The 19,176-nt window shown below is 44.8% G+C and overlaps 2 protein-coding genes across 5 annotated transcripts in view; one reads left to right on the top strand and one right to left on the bottom strand.

The window, feature by feature from the left end:
* Positions 1 to 464, bottom strand: part of fndc3a (fibronectin type III domain containing 3A) — a 68,809-nt gene extending 68,345 nt beyond the window's left edge. Inside the window, exon 1 of the mRNA XM_056611355.1 lies at positions 5 to 464. The gene's annotated coding sequence lies outside the window, so the exon portion shown is untranslated. The remainder of the gene's footprint in view (positions 1 to 4) is intronic.
* On the top strand, positions 39 to 17,418 carry rcbtb2 (regulator of chromosome condensation (RCC1) and BTB (POZ) domain containing protein 2). 4 transcript variants are annotated; one of them, XM_056611357.1, is made up of 12 exons: positions 47 to 502; positions 5,675 to 5,809; positions 6,993 to 7,143; positions 7,732 to 7,898; positions 8,874 to 9,032; positions 9,535 to 9,642; positions 9,899 to 10,041; positions 11,259 to 11,449; positions 11,799 to 11,925; positions 14,390 to 14,529; positions 15,158 to 15,288; positions 15,718 to 17,418. In XM_056611357.1, the coding sequence occupies exons 1-12, from the start codon at positions 452 to 454 to the stop codon at positions 15,856 to 15,858; spliced, it is 1,644 nt and encodes a 547-aa protein (XP_056467332.1). In that variant the 5' UTR covers positions 47 to 451; the 3' UTR covers positions 15,859 to 17,418. The 4 variants fall into 4 exon arrangements, with proteins under 4 accessions (XP_056467336.1, XP_056467332.1, XP_056467334.1 ...); XM_056611359.1 differs by lacking the exon at positions 47 to 502 and adding an exon at positions 2,662 to 3,774 and having other exon boundaries at positions 5,683 to 5,809; XM_056611358.1 differs by lacking the exon at positions 47 to 502 and adding an exon at positions 2,665 to 3,774.
* The last annotated feature ends 1,758 nt before the right edge of the window (positions 17,419 to 19,176 follow it).

Raw genomic sequence — 19,176 nt, 5'->3', positions numbered from 1 at the left:
TTACTCAGTCTGCAGCGCTCCTCACTGGCTCTCACAAAGGGTAGGAACCGAGGACACTTTATCCCAGAAAGAGTGATCGGTAGTGGGGTTTAAGGAGTGACTTGTTTAGCACAACCTGAGAGGGATAGCCTAACCTAAACACCACAGAAGGCTAAATGTCACATGCTAAAGCTAACCCGCTAATGCTAAGATGAGCTTCTTCTTCCTCTTCACGACGTCGCACACTCTCATCAGATAGATAGACCGACCCCCCTGAAAAATATATAACAACCTCGACTAAAGCCAGCGAAAGTAATGCCTCTAGTGACCGAGTGGGGATGGTGTCTCAACGGTGACTGTTGTTCCAGTTTTATCGAGTAACTTTCCATCCAAGCCAGCTCCGAGCAGAAAAGGCTGGAATGTCGCCATCGCTTACAAGACTTGCACCTGCGCATGCGCGTCACAACAGATCATGATTACTTCCAAGACTACGAGTGACAGGATTTCCGTCTTCAGTGCGCAAGTAGGTGATCGGGCATAGTAATACATCATGGATGTATTATGGACTATGGACAGCACATGATAGTGGCACGCATCCCATGGTAGGGACATACATCCCATGCAAGGGACATACATCCACGGGACATATCTATGGGCCATCGGTAGGGAGGCCAAGGAGCCAACAGGGAATAGTTCATAGGATGTATTTAGTTATGGATGTTCCCTGATTTTACTTTATTATTTCAGACGTATTTATTGAAAGAGAAATCCATGGAGATGAGTCATTTCGAGGGGATCAAGAAACAGATACACATTATATCCCTATTCTTTAGTTTCTCTGCTGAATGTATATAACATCGAAAATAAAATACATGGGAAAATATGTAAATAAATATATAAAACAGAAATATACATATAATTTAGGCAAATAAAAAATAGAAAAAGTATATGTACGCTTTACTTTCAACATGTAGATATGAATTATGTTTCAGAATGTACAATTTATACAGTGTATGGCCATCCATCTATTGTACCTCCATTTTACCATGATTCAAATGTATGGAAGTAGGCTATATCTGTGCCATCGGATTTTGAAAATAAAAAGGCATTGAATTCTCTCCTTGACCCACTACAACCCTTACGCTGCATGTAGGCCTAAATCCACCCAAGTCACTGCAATCACACACACACACACACACACACACACACACACACACACACACACACACACACACACACACACACACACACACACACACACACACACACTTCACATACAGTTCATTAGTTCATCGTTTTTTTCATACTGCAGTAAAAATAACAAAAAGCAGTGTGCATTATAACAAAACATAAATAAGACATAAGACCCCCCACACACACACACACACACACACACACACACACACACACACACACACACACACACACACACACACACACACACACACACTCACCTTGTTATTAAATGTTCTTAAATACATTTGATTTGATTTGATAGATTAGCATTTTGCAGACCGATTTAATGGTTAGGCCATCAGCAAGGTCCACCACTGTTGCTTCTCTCCCCACAAAAAAAAGCTACAGTCAGTGTTTAATGACGTTGATTTACCTTTGAGCATTTCTTATTATAGGCTATGGTGTAAAATGCTGTTTAGAATTAACGTTTGTACCAAGAAAGAAAGAACCAGCTAGTGACGCTCTTATTCCCCGCTCTCCTTGCTTGACCGCGATCTAGCATCTAGGATCGATTGCTCTTCCTTGGGTCCCCGGATGTTAACACTGAATTTTCATATATTGAATTTTGCAGCTGAATTTTGCATATTGAATTTGGGGACGTTGGAAATATTTAAGTTGAATTTTTTAAATATTCAGTTCTTAGAATTCAATGGCATTTCATTTTCAAAATCCGATGGCACAGATTTTCTTCCATAATAGTGGCCACAGAATCAGAATAACTGAATTAGTTAAATATGTAAAACAAAAAAGAGACCCTTTAAAGTTGTTTTATTCTAATCAACGAGTACGATGAACAAATAGTGGCGTCCGTCAGGTGAGCGTACAGTGGCTATATTATTTTGGCTCCCCCAAGTGGCCACAAGTAATTACTGCATAGTTCTCATTCTATTCACTAGGACCTGCGCACAGATGTAACCGTCACACTCATTCCTGGAATATTTGTTATATTACTAACAATTTCCAATATCTATATCTGTCTGTCTGTCCGTCCGTCCGTCCGTCCGTCTGTCTGTCTGTCTGTCTGTCTGTCTGTCTGTCTGTCTGTCTGTCTGTCTGTCTTCACACTACATACGTCCGTCGACGGATGACCGGGGGCGTGTCTGACATATAGGGGACTAGTTTTTGTAGACGCATACTGCAGCCAATCAAATGACTTCCGCTACAAAGCCAATTTGTGGATAAAAATACAAAAGATGACACAAACAACAGGTGTCTAAAAACAATCCTATCATTCCACATTTCTTGAAAAATATGTGACCGCCTGATTTTCCCTGCTCTTCCTGCTTGTTATTGCAAAATCGATCCAGCAGACACGTGGAGTGTATTTGCAAAAGGTTCCACGATCTGATTGGCTGACGGATCCGCTGTTGCCTGAAAAGTTTAACATTTCTCAACTTTTTGACGCAGGCCACGGCGCCGAATGGAGTCTGTCGGTCCGGACGGACGGAAATTAATACTTCACTAGCTGTGTTCGAAATCGTTCCCTATACACTCGTTCCCTATTCCCTATATAGTGTACATGATATAGTGCACTATATAGGGAATAAGGAACGAGAATTCGGACACTACGCTGAACATTTCTAAACGTCATTTGCGTCAGTAAATGCGCCGGGTATTTGTGTGACGCAGACAGATGCGCCCACATCAAGTAAACAAACCGGGCACTCACGACGAAAGCTGGAGGTTGTATTGATGTTGAATGTTACATTTCCTTGTTTAATTAATTTTGAATGTTAAATATTCTATGTTAAATCCCAAATAAATTGTTGACATTTCTAAACGAAAGCCGGAGACTCCATCATTAAATGTATTCGTTTTCGCGGTTATTCGGCTTCTTCTTCTCCCCTGGAAAAATACAACCGCATTGCATTGTGGTATACGGGAGTAACATGTAGGGAACATCGTATGTACCCTATTTTAAGTCCACTATATAGTGCCTTATATAGTGGACCACTGAGAATTTGAACACCCTAGAAAATGGCGTGCACCCTATTTAGTGCACTACATCCATGATAGGGAACGATTTCGAACACAGCTACTGTCTTTAAAATAATCTGGGTACCATCGCAGCCGAGCATAGCCCACACGCAATTTTCGCCCGGACGATGCGTACGCAAGGACTCGATGGCTATGCTGCTTTCCAGTCATACTATAATAACCCACCTCTGACTGGTTAATAACTTATTTTTGATGTATATTTTCTGCTCGGTGGTGAATAGTGAATAGTGAAGAGCAGGCAAAAATATACGGGTAACTGGTGGTCTCTCCCTCTGAGATACATGTTGTATTCCCAACAAATTACGTCCTGAATTGGAATTTCTAGAGCGGGGAAATTTCCCTGATTACATGAACGCAGCATTAGCTTGAGCTAGCTCTGGGGGGCTAGCTCTAGTCTGCATCAGTCACTCGAGTTAGCTTGACAACACAAATGAAGCTCACACTCAACACGGCTGAGATGATTTAACCACAAACGTTGTTCAACCGGACCATGACAAGATCAAGAACGATAAGGTCAATGTTAAATCACCCTCGATATAATTGAAGATCAGCAACAACAAGGTAAGGATAACGAGTTAGTTACTTACCACAACAAGGTAGTGATAGTTTTTCATGTTGCAGTCTGTTTTGCGCTCGTTAATTGATTGATTGAGTTATCTGGGCCATTACTAAAGGATATTTTGTTTATTTGGCAGCTTTTGGCAAATATGTAGTGTTGAATGATAAATATACCTTAAGTACGTGCAGTTAGATTGTGGGTTGGATTTGTAAGAACCAAGTTTCATTTCCTCTCTGCTATCTATCGACATCATATTATGTTCATCATAGTTATAACATTATATAATATTGTTTCTTTTTAAACGTGTCGTACTGAATTATCCAAACCGGATTTGGGGCGGTTCTTTCCTACCAGACCACTAGGGTGTGGTGGAAGGGAATCTGGATACGAATGAAGTCTAGGGTCCTAGTTCAGCCCCCAACTTTTTCTGTATTTCTACCATGACACGCATAATGAATGAGTAATGCAAGTACAATTTAGGGCTGATACACATCATGTTCACTGTGTCTTGGATGCCAGCAAGCCATTGCCTTTTCCCATTATTTTTATTTGCTGCATGACGAACAGTTCAGCCTACTTAATTGATGTTATGTTGGCTAGTTGATAATAGCTGCTAATAGCTGGTCCTCCCCCTATTAGTGCCTTGAATGTTCGTGCTGATGTATCTAGACTAAACCTTTCATGCAGAGATGGCAATTTATAAATAATGAGACTGTTTAATCTGAATTAGTTGGTGTTTCAAATAAAAAAAGTAATGCATGAAGGATAGAGCTTCCTTCTTGTACTGTTATAAGCGGGTCAAAGAACCTGTCATGGTCTTAAGAATGAGAGAGCGAGAATAAATGCATGACCAGTGGGTTTCACTGCAGTGCCATGGATCGCATTCCATGGCAGGCTGATGAGTGTCCCTCTCGATTCCCTCTCGACAGTCCGTACAAGCAGCAACTCCACTCCCCTGCCTTGGGAGGTAGTGGTGGGGACCATTGAGGAGGAGTTCTAGATCAGTGGCCTTTATGGGGCTAATGCACACAACGATCCAACCAGAAATTCAAGGCACGCTTATTTTAAGCTGTAGGGAATGACAATCTAAAATGTTTATTGCTTGGTTCTATTTTTACGAGCTATTTTGCAGTATTTTACATACAGCACACTGCACAAATCCTACATATACATGCTCATACAGATCAGATGGGCTATTTCATTGTTTGTTTGTCAAAATGATGAATTGAAACTCGAGTGAGCAAGTGGAGTAATAAATCCAGTGGCGGTTTTAGGCACGGGCAAACCAGGCAGCCGCCCGGGGCGCCATATTTGTGGGTGGCGCCAAATCACAGACGGAATTAAACCCCCACTGAAGTCTGTAGGGTCCTGATACAAACCCCTTGGAGGAAGTCTTGCCCGGGGCGTAACTGGACGTAGAACCGCCACTGAATAAATCAATAATATTAGCCTGGCTATTGCTAGACCAAGCTCAATCGTAGATTTCACGTGGGTCTGGGGAAGCTGCTGTCATTTTCTTCAGCACGGGAGGCGTGATCAATGGGCCTAGTTCAAATGACTCAAATGACTACGCAATTAGCTGCTTGCCGTCGCGTCCCTGTCGTCCTTGTGTTAAACCAGCCAATAGCGCGCCAAGGGGAAAAGCCAGCTCCTTCTGCAGGGCGAACTCAAATCGCCGGTAGAATGGGCGAGGCTACCCAGTCTACATTAATATAGCATCATGCCTGCAGATGTATTAAATCCCGCTACATTTCACTGCACAGATGCAGGGAAGGAGTCACTAGAAATGAGTCAGTGCTATGCTCGTGAATGCATGCTGTCATAATGTTGTTTTTGCTCAACCTTTGACCACTGTGTGTGTGTGTGTGTGTGTGTGTGTGTGTGTGTGTGTGTGTGTGTTAGCCGTGTAGCATGCTGGACGTGGGGAAGTGGCCCGTGTTTGCCCTCCTTCCTCCCGAGGAGCTCCGGCTAATCCGGCAGGCATGTGTCTACGGGAGTGCCGCAAATGAAGCTCTCTACGTCACCGTTAACGACGAGGTAACCACCACTGACATCATTATCCACTTTGTCTCTACAAGATGACATCACATGGTGGTTGGGGGGGGGATGGGATGGGGAGACGGGATGGAAAGTAGAAGTTTAATAATTCATCATAATTCATGAATAGGGCAGGTTATTATAGTGGTAAGGATGACTCCCGGCCTAAAGGTTATGGGTTTGAACCCCAACGTTTGAAGTGATCCTTGCTAAGGAATCCCTGAGGGAGATTCCCTAACCCCTACCTGCTCCTTAAAATTCCCTGTAAGTCACTTTGGATCAAGGCCTCTGCCAAAGGACTACAGAGTCATTTGAATGCATAAGACATAACACAGTGCTCCTGTTTAGTGGTGCAGTGTCTGTCACTCCCCCAGGCACACGGCTAAGAAGATATAAGGGATATATTTAGCCATGTAGGCTAATACCTGGGCAGGCCCTGTTCTCATCCGAACGCAACCTGGAGTGTGTGGCTGTTTTCGTCTGGCCAACGTTAACCTCGCCGTAGTGTTGTGTAAACAGGCTTATAACAACTCCTTAAGAATAACAACATTTAATATAACTGATACTTAACTCTCAGATGTTCTATGGAAGACCAAATGTATATATTGACTGCACTACAATATGAATTAAAAAAATCATAACGGAGTTAAATTAATAGTCTTACTCCGGATTTAAAATAATTAATAATTCATCTTTAATTGTGTGTCGGTGATGCGTGTTTGTTTGTGTGCGTGCACCTGTTTTGTAGAGCCTACATAATGTCCTTACCAGCGTACTGATTAACACTGGGAAATATGTATGCAAATTACTTACTTCCATGTCTGATTGTTTTGTAGCTCTGGGGTTTGTAAAGGGAAGGATATCATATAGTCTGTCTCAATAAGAAGCGCATCAGTTCCAGTCATCGTCCTACTGTCCCTCGGGTCAAGCTACTGTTGGGTTTTAAATCATAAGTGAACCACCTGTTTCAACTCTAGGCTTTCAATCCAAAAAAGAAAAAAAGGTGTTTTGGGCGGAGGCCTCTAGGGAGTAGCATGTTATTCCCATGTGACCCACCCACGTCAATGGCGCCCTCTCCCCCACCTCCTCACCTCCGTCCCCCCTACAGCTACTCCCTGAACTGGCCATAACTCCCCCAGTGATGTTAACATGGGTCCTGGCTTGGTTGTCATGTTACCCACAGGTGTTCGCTCTGGGAACCAACTGCAGCGGCTGCTTGGGGCTGGGGGACGTGCAGAGCACCATCGAGCCCCGCAGGATCGATATCCTCTGTGGGAAGAAGATTGTGTCGCTCAGCTACGGCACAGGACCCCATGTGGTGCTCGCCACCTCGGGTATGCGGCCGGTCGGCCCGGCTAGGGTCCTCCTGACTTGAGGTTTAGTGAGCAGGGGTCTAGCGTAGTGTTTTTTCGGACCTGTCCACTGATTGTATGTTATTTATTGCCTTTTAAAAATATATATGTCAATGTTTTTCGGATGTATATATTTTTGATTGTACACTTTTAGGAATCCCCTGTTCCGACCAGAGTTTGATCCGTACTTCAATGTTAGAAAGACACACCACACTATCCTAATCTAAGTGTAATATATAGTGTAACACCAGGGGCGGATCTAGCCATTTTGGGGCCCTAGGCAAAATATAGACATGGGGCCCTCATTTTTGAAACACGTACACAAAACAAATAACCATCCCAATACTCTTAGAATCGCAATAAACCCATAGTGCACTGCCACTCAACTCTCCACAGTAAAATCAGTTTCAGATATATATATTTTTTTTTTCAGTTTTTTTTTTTTGGTTGGGGCCCTAGGCACTTGCCTAGGTTTGCCTAATGGAAGATCCGCCACTGTGTAACACTACACTACGTTAACCACAACCACCTTGCCAACCTGGTGTATCAAGCTCCTCTCCCCCCATACAGATGGGGAGGTGTTTGCCTGGGGTCACAATGGCTACAGCCAGCTGGGCAACGGGACCACCAACCACGGGCTGATACCGGCCCTGGTCTCCACCAACCTCCTCAACAAGAAGGTGATGGAGGTGGCCTGCGGCTCCCACCACACCATCGCCCTCACCACCGACGGAGAGGCATGTCACTCTTTCGCCCCTTATCCATTGCTCCGGGTATATATGAGATATAATGATGGATCGAACCTATTGTGGATTAAGATTAAAAAAAAAGAAACATAACTCAAAGATGCTGAGGACCGGTTCATGCTTTTTTTTATCAGAATACCAATGCTACCTACAATGAATATTTATGAAGAGCGGACTGGTCAATGTATAGTAGCATGTAGTAGTGTGTTGGTGTGTGTTAGGGAGCAGGTAGGGCTTACAGGCCTCAAGAATACTTTTTCATGCAGCTGGGGATGCCGGAGATGGAAACCTTTCTGCTCCGAACTTGTGTATCATGTGACACCCAGGTGTTTGTGTCCCTCTCGCCTGTTTAAACCAGGTGTTTGCGTCCCTCTCTCCTGTTTAAACCAGGTGTTTGAGTCCCTCTCGCCTGTTTAAACCAGGTGTTTGTGTCTCTCTCTCCTGTTTAAACCAGGTGTTTGTGTCTCTCTCTCCTGTTTAAACCAGGTGTTTGTGTCCCCCTCTCCTGTGTAAACCAGGTGTTTGTGTCCCTCTCTCCTGTTTAAACCAGGTGTTTGTGTCCCCCTCTCCTGTTTAAACCAGGTGTTTGTGTCCCCCTCTCCTGTTTAAACCAGGTGTTTGTGTCCCCCTCTCCTGTTTAAACCAGGTGTTTGAGTCCCCCTCTCCTGTTTAAAACAGGTGTTTGTGTCCCCCTCTCCTGTTTAAACCAGGTGTTTGTGTCTCTCTCTCCTGTTTAAACCAGGTGTTTGTGTCTCTCTCTCCTGTTTAAACCAGGTCTTTGTGTCCCTCTCTCCTGTTTAAACCAGGTGTTTGTGTCCCCCTCTCCTGTTTAAACCAGGTGTTTGTGTCCCTCTCTCCTGTTTAAACCAGGTGTTTGTGTCCCCCTCTCCTGTTTAAACCAGGTGTTTGTGTCCCTCTCTCCTATTTAAACCAGGTGTTTGTGTCCCCCTCTCCTGTTTAAACCAGGTGTTTGCGTGGGGCTACAACAACTCGGGCCAGGTGGGCTCGGGGTCCACGGCCAACCAGCCGACGCCGCGGCGGGTGAGCAGCTGTCTGCAGAACAAGGTGGTGGTGAACATTGGCTGCGGACAGCTGTGCTCCATGGCGGTGCTGGACAACGGCGAGGTGACGTTTACCTCCTGTTTGGATTGGGAAGTTTGGAGGACATAAGAACACTGGGTCTCTTCATAAATGAGTAGCGCGGGTTGTTGTTGTTGTTGAAATGACGCACCAGTGTGGGGCTGGACAGCAGCACAATAGGCAAAAGTCCTCCTCGGCTCGTGTTTTCTGATTGGCCAAGTGAAGTCACTTGCTTTTTTTGGACCAATGAGAACTAGCGATTGCACTGCTGTTGGGTGGCATCAAAACACTGGTTGAGTTTAGTGTTAATTGTCTCCCTTTTAAGGGTCAGATTATCTGTGGAAGACAAACACCATCACGTTATATGTAGTAGAACATTAATGTAGTGAACTTTGTTCCCTTTTGTTCTACATTCATTTATTATTAACTCTTTTTTTTTTCCTATACTGTTAAGTCCAAAATTCCTCCACGGGGATGAACAAAATGTCCATCTTTCTGTTACGAGGCAGTTATTCAACCTTTAACCTTTGACCCCTGGGGACTGCAGATCTACGGCTGGGGATACAACTGCAACGGCCAGCTAGGGCTGGGAAACAACGGAAACCAGCAGACTCCCTGTCGCATCGCTGCCCTCCAGGGGGCCAGCATCATCCAGGTAGCTCCGGAAGTCTCCTAGCATCCACAGATGACAGAATAAGTGCTACGGCCCCCCCCCTCTTTCCTACCCCGGTGCGGTGGGTCCGATGTGTGCCCTGTGACGTGAGGCAACGCATGAAAACCTGGTTTTGATCCAGATTGTTGCATAACTCCATACAGTGCTTTATCAATAACCCATCCCAGGGTGGTCCTAGCCTTTGGTCAGGGCTCAGGCGTTCCCTGATTTTGATTTTGTGTGATGACGCGGTGTACAGGTGGCGTGCGGCTACGCCCACACGCTGGCGCTGACGGATGAGGGGATGGTGTACTCGTGGGGGGCCAACTCCTACGGCCAGCTGGGCACGGGCAACAAGAGCAACCAGGCCCTGCCCACTCTCATCAACACGGAGAAAGAGAGGTTGGTAGTACCACCCTCCCCCCCCCCCCCCACACACGGGGTCTAATTAGGGGTCACGAGGGGTCAAACTGGCGGGCACCCGAGGGACCGTTCCTCATTGGTTCACAGAGGGCTGTGAAATGCCGGGTGTACCTTCTCCGTCCCCCAAGAGGAGAATGCTTAACAGCTTCCAGTACCTCGTGTAAAGAAAATGGAGGCGGTCCTGTGTATCAGGTATGCATTGTGTTTTTCCAACACATGGACTGAAATCCACGATTTATCAGAACTTATAACAATCAGGATCAGTTTTATCCTGGGGGGGAAAAAAAGCTGTTCCTGAGTAAGGACGACAGCCAATTACATTTGCCTCCAATGGGGAACTGGTTTGTCCCGTCAGTACAACCCTCAACCCTCTCTGCGCTCTCTCTCTGCTGTTGCAAAAAGTTTTTGAGAGATAAAGAAAAGAGTCTGTGGAGCTAAGCTCTCGTTGTCCACATGGAAGTACACATGCAAATGACTCCAAAATGAACACCTGTCATCAACAAATGGTGGATGGATTGAACCAGTGTGGCTCGTAGGGCTGGGGAAAAATATCGGTTCATCAATGCACTGCAATTTATTTGTTCTTGATTCTATTTAGATTCAGATTTTTTTTATTTTATTGATTATTTCTGTAAAAAAAGAAGCATACTCCGTCATTGTAATCTAGAAGCGAGTATGCCTAAATGTACATGCCCTTTTTACATTTTTAATACAAAGTAAAGTAATAATCATTTAAATTATGATTATTACTTTAATGCTGCAAGTTTAGCTCAGGAACAATACTATACAACGGTGTATTCCCTTTTTGCTAGTTAAAGCACAATGAAATGGTTAACTCATTATGAAATGGTGAATACATTATGAAATGGTTAATTCAAAATAATATTTAGGTATTTTTGTCATCTGCACGTATTATTGAATCGATATTGAAGCAATTGGGTCAATATCGAATCAAATCGAATCGATATCGAATGAAGACCTAAAGAATCTCACTGAATTGAATTGTGAGGTACCTCGCAATACTCAGCCCTAGTGGCTCGTAAAACATTAAAAAAAAACAGCTTGTTTGGGAGATTTCTTCTGGAGGTTTTAAGCCGACGGTCCTAAAGCTTCTCTCGGTGGTCAGACTCTCCGGGCCTTGCGCCCTGCGTGCGCGCGTCACTCAGCGGGCGCCGGTCTGTGTGCCATCCCTGCAGGATGGTGGAGGTGGCGGCGTGCCACACCAGCCACACGTCGGCGGCGCGGACACAGAGCGGCCAGGTGCTGATGTGGGGGCAGTGCCGCAGCCAGGCCGTGGCCAGCCCCCACCTCACCCACTTCAGCTCCACCGACGACGTGTTCGCCTGCTTCGCCACGCCCGCCGTCACCTGGCACCTGCTCACAGTAGGTAAGAGCGGGCCGCGCCCCCACCCTGCCCAACCCTAACCCTAATGTTATCTCGTAGAAATTACGACCTTTGGTGGGTGACCTATGACCTCATACAGCACCCGTCGTGTCCTTGATTGAACAGGCCACGTTCTGCGCATGCATCTGCTGTCTGAAGTCTGTCTTTCCAGTCGTCTTCCTTCCTTTCTGTCTGTCTTTCTTGCCGCTCTGTCTCTGTATTTTATGGAATCCTCCATTATAGTATCTTTGGTCTGCATATTCTGATTCATAATACGCATAAGAACGGTTACCCTTGTTGGTTTTCGGGTCTCGTTGTTGTTGATCTCTTTGTTGTGGTTACCGTACTACAGACGGCGACGACTACCTGACGGTGGCCCAGTCCTTGAAGAGAGAGTTTGACAGTCCCGAGATCTCAGACCTCAAGTTCATGGTGGACGGGAAGTCCATCCACGTTCACAAGGCTCTGCTCAAAATAAGGTACCGGAGCCGCGACCCTCGAGTGGTCTCAGAACCCAATGCACCAGCGCGAGGTCTTTGTCTGGGGATTGAAGCCTAAATGGGGTTTATTGGCCGTGTGGCGAAGCCTCTGTTAACAAGGCTGCTGGGGAGTTTCACCTCCAGTCTGGGAATGTGTTTTGATTCGGCTCATTTGTTCCCTTCTTTCCAAATCACTATAGAGTTGACACTGTATAGTCTACTGTTAAGGGAACGCGTATAGGGGGATTCAGAAACGCGGCCGAAATCTATGAGTGTGATGTTTACCGGTGAAATAAACAAGTTGTCCGTGTTAGACGCCATGTGGTATACACATGGAATGTAAACATCGGACATAAAAAAAGCAATGAAGACATGCAGTTTAAAACACTGTTCCCTGATTCTGACATCGCTGTAGCCTTCAAGTGTGGAAAGGACAAGACGTCATGCATTATTACACAATTTAGAGGGCTTGTTCGTGCTTATGTTGGGCGAAAGTTTACGTCAGCCAGGACAGTAGCTGTAGTCGCAATCAAAGTCACATTAGCTGATATCCATGACGTTCAAACTATTCTTTGACTAATAATGCTGTCACTGCAAATAACTTGTGGCTTCGCAAAGACCTTTTTCTGTTCTAATGCGAAAAAAAATATATACTTTGGAAGTAATTTTAGGACTGTTTTTCCCTTTATATCCGTTGTACTTATTTATCCGTATAGACCTGAAATAAGTCCTGAATAACTTTTATAATAGTCTTAAAAAGGTAAAAAAAATAATAATCTTAAAGTACCTTGTTGAAAGCTGTGATAGTGCACTAGTATATAGGGCAGAAGTGGACCAACTGGAACATGGCACGGGTTTCTGGCACTGGTGTGTATTGTTGAGGGACATCTGTCTGTGAGTCGACCGTCTGTTTCCTGTCCCTGCACAGCACAGACCCAGATATAGCTTCCTCCTCGACATCATTTTATGAACACGCTCAGACCCCTTGTATCCGGACACCCCTCGCCGGCAGGAGGAAGGAGCCAGGCTGGCTGCACACGCTCACGCAAACACGCTTACACACACACACACACGCAAACACGCTTACACACACACACACACGCAAACACGCTTACACACACGCAAACACGCTTACACACGCACGCGCGTGCGCGCTTACACGCTCGCACACATACGCGCTACACGCTCGCACACACAAACTAAGATACATACACACACATTCAGACCCACATTACATGATTACATAAACACACAAACACACACACACTCTAACCACGCACCGACACCTAAACATACATACTCACAGGCTTACTCGCAGAAATGTTCAAACATTATCACACCTCCCCCAATGCCCCCATACACATATCCCCAATTTTCACACATTTGCACACTGACATTACCACAGGTGTGAGGTCAGGCCAGGTTCGTCCATGTGTCACGTTTATCGTTCGTCTTTATAAATCAAGTTTTTTTTTTTTTATTTTTTTTTTTTAAGTAAACGTGTTTTATGGAATAGGTCTTCCATTAATCCACTGTGGTTGAAACCTGAAACGCAAAATGTTTAGCACAAATATTTATACCTCAACCGTTTTCGTCTGATTATTTTTAATTTAATTTTATCACATTTCTATTGACTATGTATCCTTATTCAAACAGAAAATCTCCATTGAAACCAGATCTACTATTTCACCAGAGGCCTGTAAACATATAAACATTTACACAAGTTTAACAAGATAAGCACAACAGTCAATACGTACAGGATATACAGAGTCAAAGAAAAAAGAATAGATAAACAAACAGTTACACACACAGTAGAGAGAATACTGCGCTTAAAGTAATAATAATAAAAAGTCGCCCACCATGTGATGTGTGCATACCTTTTGAATGTTGCTTGTTTTAGACTGGGTTTCCTGTGGCGGGTCCGATTGTGTTCTGAAGGTTCACAGACGTGGCCCATGTGTCCTCTATTGTCTTACATCTCCGTGGGCTTCCTGGTGTTGACCTCTGGGCTCTGTACTTATTTATGGGCCTGCTTGAGACAATGGAGAAGAAGCCGTACAATGAAATTTAAGTAGATAAATCCTCTCTTCCCCTGCAAAACAAAAACACATTGCATCTTGTTCCACGAAATAGTCTATTATAATTATCTACATCGATGACAGTTTAAATGGGATAATGGTATTTTTGTGTAGCTCAATCAAAATAGGATTCTATAAATGTTTCACTGTACTCTGCAGCTCTACTCCTATCCACTATTCACCACTACTTCAAAATCACATTCATGTCTTTAATGGAGGACTGAGTAAAAGCAAGAGTCTAATGTATTGCAAGTTATCTCAGAGGTGGTGTCGCTCAGTCCCCCAAGAACAAGTCCTGTCAGATACACAAAGTCTCCATCGCTCTATCCATCATGGACAGCCCTCCCGTCGTAGGCCCAAACTCTGCCGTCTCGCCCCTCTGCCAGGTGCGAGCATTTCCGTGCTCTGCTGAACGACTCTGATGAGGCGGCCATTGAGATTCACCAGTTCTCCTACCTGGTTTACCGCGCCTTCCTGGAATACCTGTACACAGACGCCATCAACCTGCCCCCCGAAGACGCCATCGGTAAGCGCACACACGCCACACGCCAGACACTAAACCCTAAACATTACCTTTTAAACAGGTATTATACTTTTGAGACTGTTCTGCATCCTTTTTTTATAATTTTTACTATGAAAAGTTTACCCTAAATAAGACTGTCTTGTATATAATAATCACCCATGTTACATATATTTATTTCAGGAGTTCTTATTTTAAAAGCAAAGAACTGATAGCTGGGTGAAATTTTACTCTTTGATGTAATCCTCGACGGAACAGCTCTGATCAAGGTCCCATGATCCGGGTGTACTGATAAACGTCTCACCTAGAGGGCCAGTTAGTTCCAGACCGATGATTCCTGTCTGTCATTATGCAAAGGGTACTGTGGTTGTTACACGTCGCATCCAGGAGATGGCAGCACAAACTCTTAAGTGTGAACCGGCGTGCAGTCGCTCTTCGAAGACATCTGTAGTTTCAGGTTTCTTTATTCTCCATCAGGTCCAACAGGTTATTTCATGACCCACGGACACTTTACATTCAATTACAAAAAATTATCTGTCTACCAAATATGTTCACCAACATATTTTGATATAGATAATTGGGCTTTGAACGCTGGGAGTGAGCCAGCGTCTCTAATGCGTGATGTGCCCGTCAGGATTGCTGGACCTCGCCACGTACTACCGCGAGGCGCGTCTGAAGCGGCTGTGTCAGGAAACCATCAAGAGGGGCATCGCCGAGGACAACGCCGTCAAGCTGCTGTCGGCCGCCGTCAAGTACGAGGCCCGGGTAAGCTCACAGCCTCTTACACACGGGGGTCAGAGGTCAGCGTAGCCATGATGTCACCGCCGCGGCGACCCTCCCCTACTCTTGCCCCTCGCTAGTAGCACTTTAACTATCCAGGCAGCGCACGATGAGGGGCAAAATCTGACACAGAACAGAGACGGACAGCTAGCGATGAAAATGGAGGATTCAAGTTCAAAGACGACAATCAGATTCCGTTCCGAAAACCTTCAGAAAGGTTTTTGAAGTCCGTAAAGGCGGTGAGATGAGACGGTCTTTCTGCAGCTGACCCACGGACGATGGGGCTGTGTAGGGAGAATGGTTCCCGCCCATCTCGGGCGTGGTCGCAGGGAGCACAGTGGGAGAACATCATCTTGTGACCATGATAACCGTGGCGCTCTTGGCACTTACCGGTTGGCGCTCTTGGTTTTGTAGGACTTGGAGGAGTTCTGCTTCAAGTTCTGCGTGAACCACCTGACGGCGGTGACGCAGACGCAGGCCTTCACCGACATGGACCACGAACTCCTCAAGAACTTCATCAGCAAAGCAAGCCGCTACGGGGCCTTTAAAAACTGACCGGCCCTGTGCAGAGACCGCCGTTTGGACCGAGACTCTTCTGAGCAGCACCACGGCGGCACGGACCCCCCCGGGCGGAGCTCAAGAGTTGACCTTTGACCTAAGTCAACATTGAGTCAATCGCTGCTTCAAAGACATGCAGCTGGGGAGGTGAAGGCAGGAAACACGGAGAGGGGGAGTCGGGGGGGTTGCTTCTTTCGGGTGGGTTTGAAGATCAAGTGGCCCGAAGCTAACCCAAACACGGCGCGTTAGGCTAGGGCGGAGGTGTTGGGTTCCGCTCCTCGCACACGGAGTGCAGAAAGCAAACGGGGGAGGCACCTCCGAATAGGCTCCTCTTACGCTGAGTAAATTGTCTTCCTCCCTGGCTGATGAGCTTAGGGTCTGATTTGAATGTGTAAAAGGAGTTTAATCATGTGAGAGTAGTTTACATTTATGGCAATACAGGGCTGTTTGCTGTCGTTGCTGGAACAAACCAATTGGAAACTGGATATATTTTATAATCTATGTGATGAATCATAATAAGTAAAGTTTCTGAAATAATAATGGTAGAAGTGTCACTTAATGTACCTTTTTTGTATGTTACCATGGGTGGTCAGGTACTTATCCACTGACTAAGCATGGATCGCTACTAACTCGTTGATGCTAATGCAGTGATGCTATCTCAGTAGTGCTTACTCTGTGATGCTAACGCAGTGACACTGTCTAACTCAGTGACGCCAATGGGGTAGTTCGAACGCAGTGATTGCTAACGTGGTGACGCCAACACGATAGTGCTAACTCGATGATGCTAACTCGATAATGCTACCTTAGTAGGCTCATTACCAAATTAGCATTGTCCATTTGTTAATGGGAACATATAGGCGATTACAATATTTTCAGCATAATCCAACTGAAATTGTAATTTTCCACAAATTAGAGGTTCGCTATCTTTCCAGTTCAAATTAAGTTTCATTAATTGTTTTCTACACGGTCAGCGGGTTATTCTGCAGAGGTTCACCGGGATATGGAGAGCTCTCTTAAAGACGTCCAGTTTGCCTATTGCTAGATATCACTCCCTGACGACCAACTTTAGTTTTTCCATAGAATCTTCTCTTACTGTTTATCATTCAAGGTGTTTCACCATATTCCAAACTTTTTTCTTTTGTAATTTAATATATTTGCAATTTGGTTTTACAAATTTGTGTATTGTTTTTTTTAGGCGTTAAGATTTTTGCATACAGTTAATGTTAGGGGAATCATTTCCGCTAACATTCTGTTTTGGTGAACCCTTCTGCACCTCAAAACTTCCTTATTAGAACTTCTGCTATTCAAATTATTATGATTATGCAAATGTCTTCCCCTCCCGTGTTCCTGCCAACAGAATTTCCAGTTTGTTGTCCCATGTGTCAAAGAAATCAGTGTGTTCAAACCCAATTCCTCCCTTTAGTCATAGTACAAAGTAGAATGTAAGATAATGATATATTTTAAGCAGCCAATGTTGTGTTTTTGTTGTTTGTTTTTGTCTCTTTTTGATAAAGCTGAAATCATTCCCTGTATGTCCTAGTTTGTTGAGTTTTCTTTATCAGTATATTTAATGATGAGTTCTTCAATGACAGGACATTCCATTGTCTGCTTCTTGCCAATATGTATCACACACACACGCCTCATGTCCATAATAAGGCGTAGGGCCGGGCTAACCTGCAACACTGTTTGATCAAACCCATCCCCAAAACCCCCACACCTCAACCAGATCAACAGGATTTATTACTGGCGGCCTCGTCTGTCTAAACCGTTAAAACCGATAAAGTACCTGTTCAGGTAAATCATTTCCTGTTCAGGTAATTAGTGGGAAAGTTTTGAATGTGTGTTAACCATTGTTTAGGTCTGTTGGAACATTATTTATTCAAAGTTAAGGTAAAGAAAATGCAAGGCTTTGTAAGTAAAATAACACTGTTGAATTTTTACTGTAAGGCTTGATGTTATGAACTTTCCCCTAATGGTCACTATCAATTTTCCCTGGCCATAAATGACCCTCTCAGGCAGCCGTAGACAAGTTTGTTGTGCTGTTGGGGTCTGAGACAAGCCAGAGATCTCCTGTTCCCTTCCCATGGGAATTATCCTGTGCTCTCAAACTAAACAACACGGAAATACCACACTTGGTTACTCTGAAGAGGTCATTATCCAGCAGTTTAACGCAATTACATTGTGTTTCCTCAACCCAATAAACATAAAAACAGCTCTCGCTGAAAGGTATGGTTTGGTTCTCTGAGAAACGATGATGGATCTATATTAACAGGAAACCTCAGTTTAATTTTAAGAAGTGTTTTTTTTACAAAGTTAGAGAGATGTAACTAGTTCCCTTCACTTCCACAAAAGTTCACTTCCACAAAATGTCAGTCAGTAATCCTAAGCAGAATCCTATCACACAGCACAAATCATGTTGGCACCAGCGCCAGCTGTCTAGCCTCCACTAAAGAGAGCCAGTAAAAGGGAACTTGTCGCTGAAGTGTGACTGTTTGTTGAGACCTGTGAGGTCACGATGAGGCCAACTGCCAGGCAAACTGTAGTGCCTACTAACAATAGACAAGCTGTGCAACCACATGTACAGACGGCCTGTACTTTGCTAGCCCACGATGACATACTGTCAGGCTAACTGTAAGCAGGGGCGTGTCCATGGTAGGGCCTGGGTTGGCACATGCCCCCCCCCCCCCCTAATTAATATTTTTCAAACTCCAAAAAATCGGGTAGTCAACACAATTTTATGCATGCACACGCACTTTGACGTCACGACAAAGGTATGCAGGGAGCTCCCCCTGGCCAACGGTGGATGGGCACGTCCGGAAAAAGGGTTAAGCTTCTTGGACACTTTATATGCATTTTATATACAATATCGCTCATAAAGAATAACAGTACAAAGAAAGAAGTATGACAAAGTTGCTGTAGGTCGTAACACTCCCCCCCTGCACCCCCCCCCCCTTCTCACCCTGCGTTCACACCAAAAGATGCATTTGCTGCCCGAACGCGTTGACGCCTGAGTTTTGCGGCGCGTCAAATCAAGTTTTGCGGCGCGTCAAAGTTTTGCGGCGCGTCAAAAGTTGAAATATTTCAACTCGCTGATTTGCGGCGCGGCATTCCCGTGCCCGCTGCGCCGCAAATCAGATTTTGACGCGCAGCAAATCAAGTTTTGCTGCCCGTTTTCTCGGCAGCAAATGCTGCGGCAACAAAGCAGCAACGCGTCTCTACATTCACTTTGAATGGGATCACGACGCGCGTCAACTTTTTGCATCTTTTGGTGTGAACGCAGGGTTAGAACTCTCCAAAATATCTACACATTTTATC

Source organism: Gadus chalcogrammus, chromosome 16, assembly GCF_026213295.1.
Source record: "Gadus chalcogrammus isolate NIFS_2021 chromosome 16, NIFS_Gcha_1.0, whole genome shotgun sequence".
Classification (NCBI taxonomy): domain Eukaryota; kingdom Metazoa; phylum Chordata; class Actinopteri; order Gadiformes; family Gadidae; genus Gadus; species Gadus chalcogrammus.
This window is presented reverse-complemented; position numbering and strand designations above follow the sequence as displayed.

What these genes read in the sequence shown, in the direction of transcription:
- rcbtb2 (XM_056611357.1), top strand. Translation starts at nt 452, where the DNA reads ATGATTACTTCCAAGACTACGAGTGACAGGATTTCCGTCTTCAGTGCG. An exon ending in ACGTCACCGTTAACGACGAG is followed by an intron (nt 5,810 to 6,992) that starts GTAACCACCACT and finishes TGTTACCCACAG; the next exon opens with GTGTTCGCTCTGGGAACCAA. An exon ending in TGTGGTGCTCGCCACCTCGG is followed by an intron (nt 7,144 to 7,731) that starts GTATGCGGCCGG and finishes CCCCCCATACAG; the next exon opens with ATGGGGAGGTGTTTGCCTGG.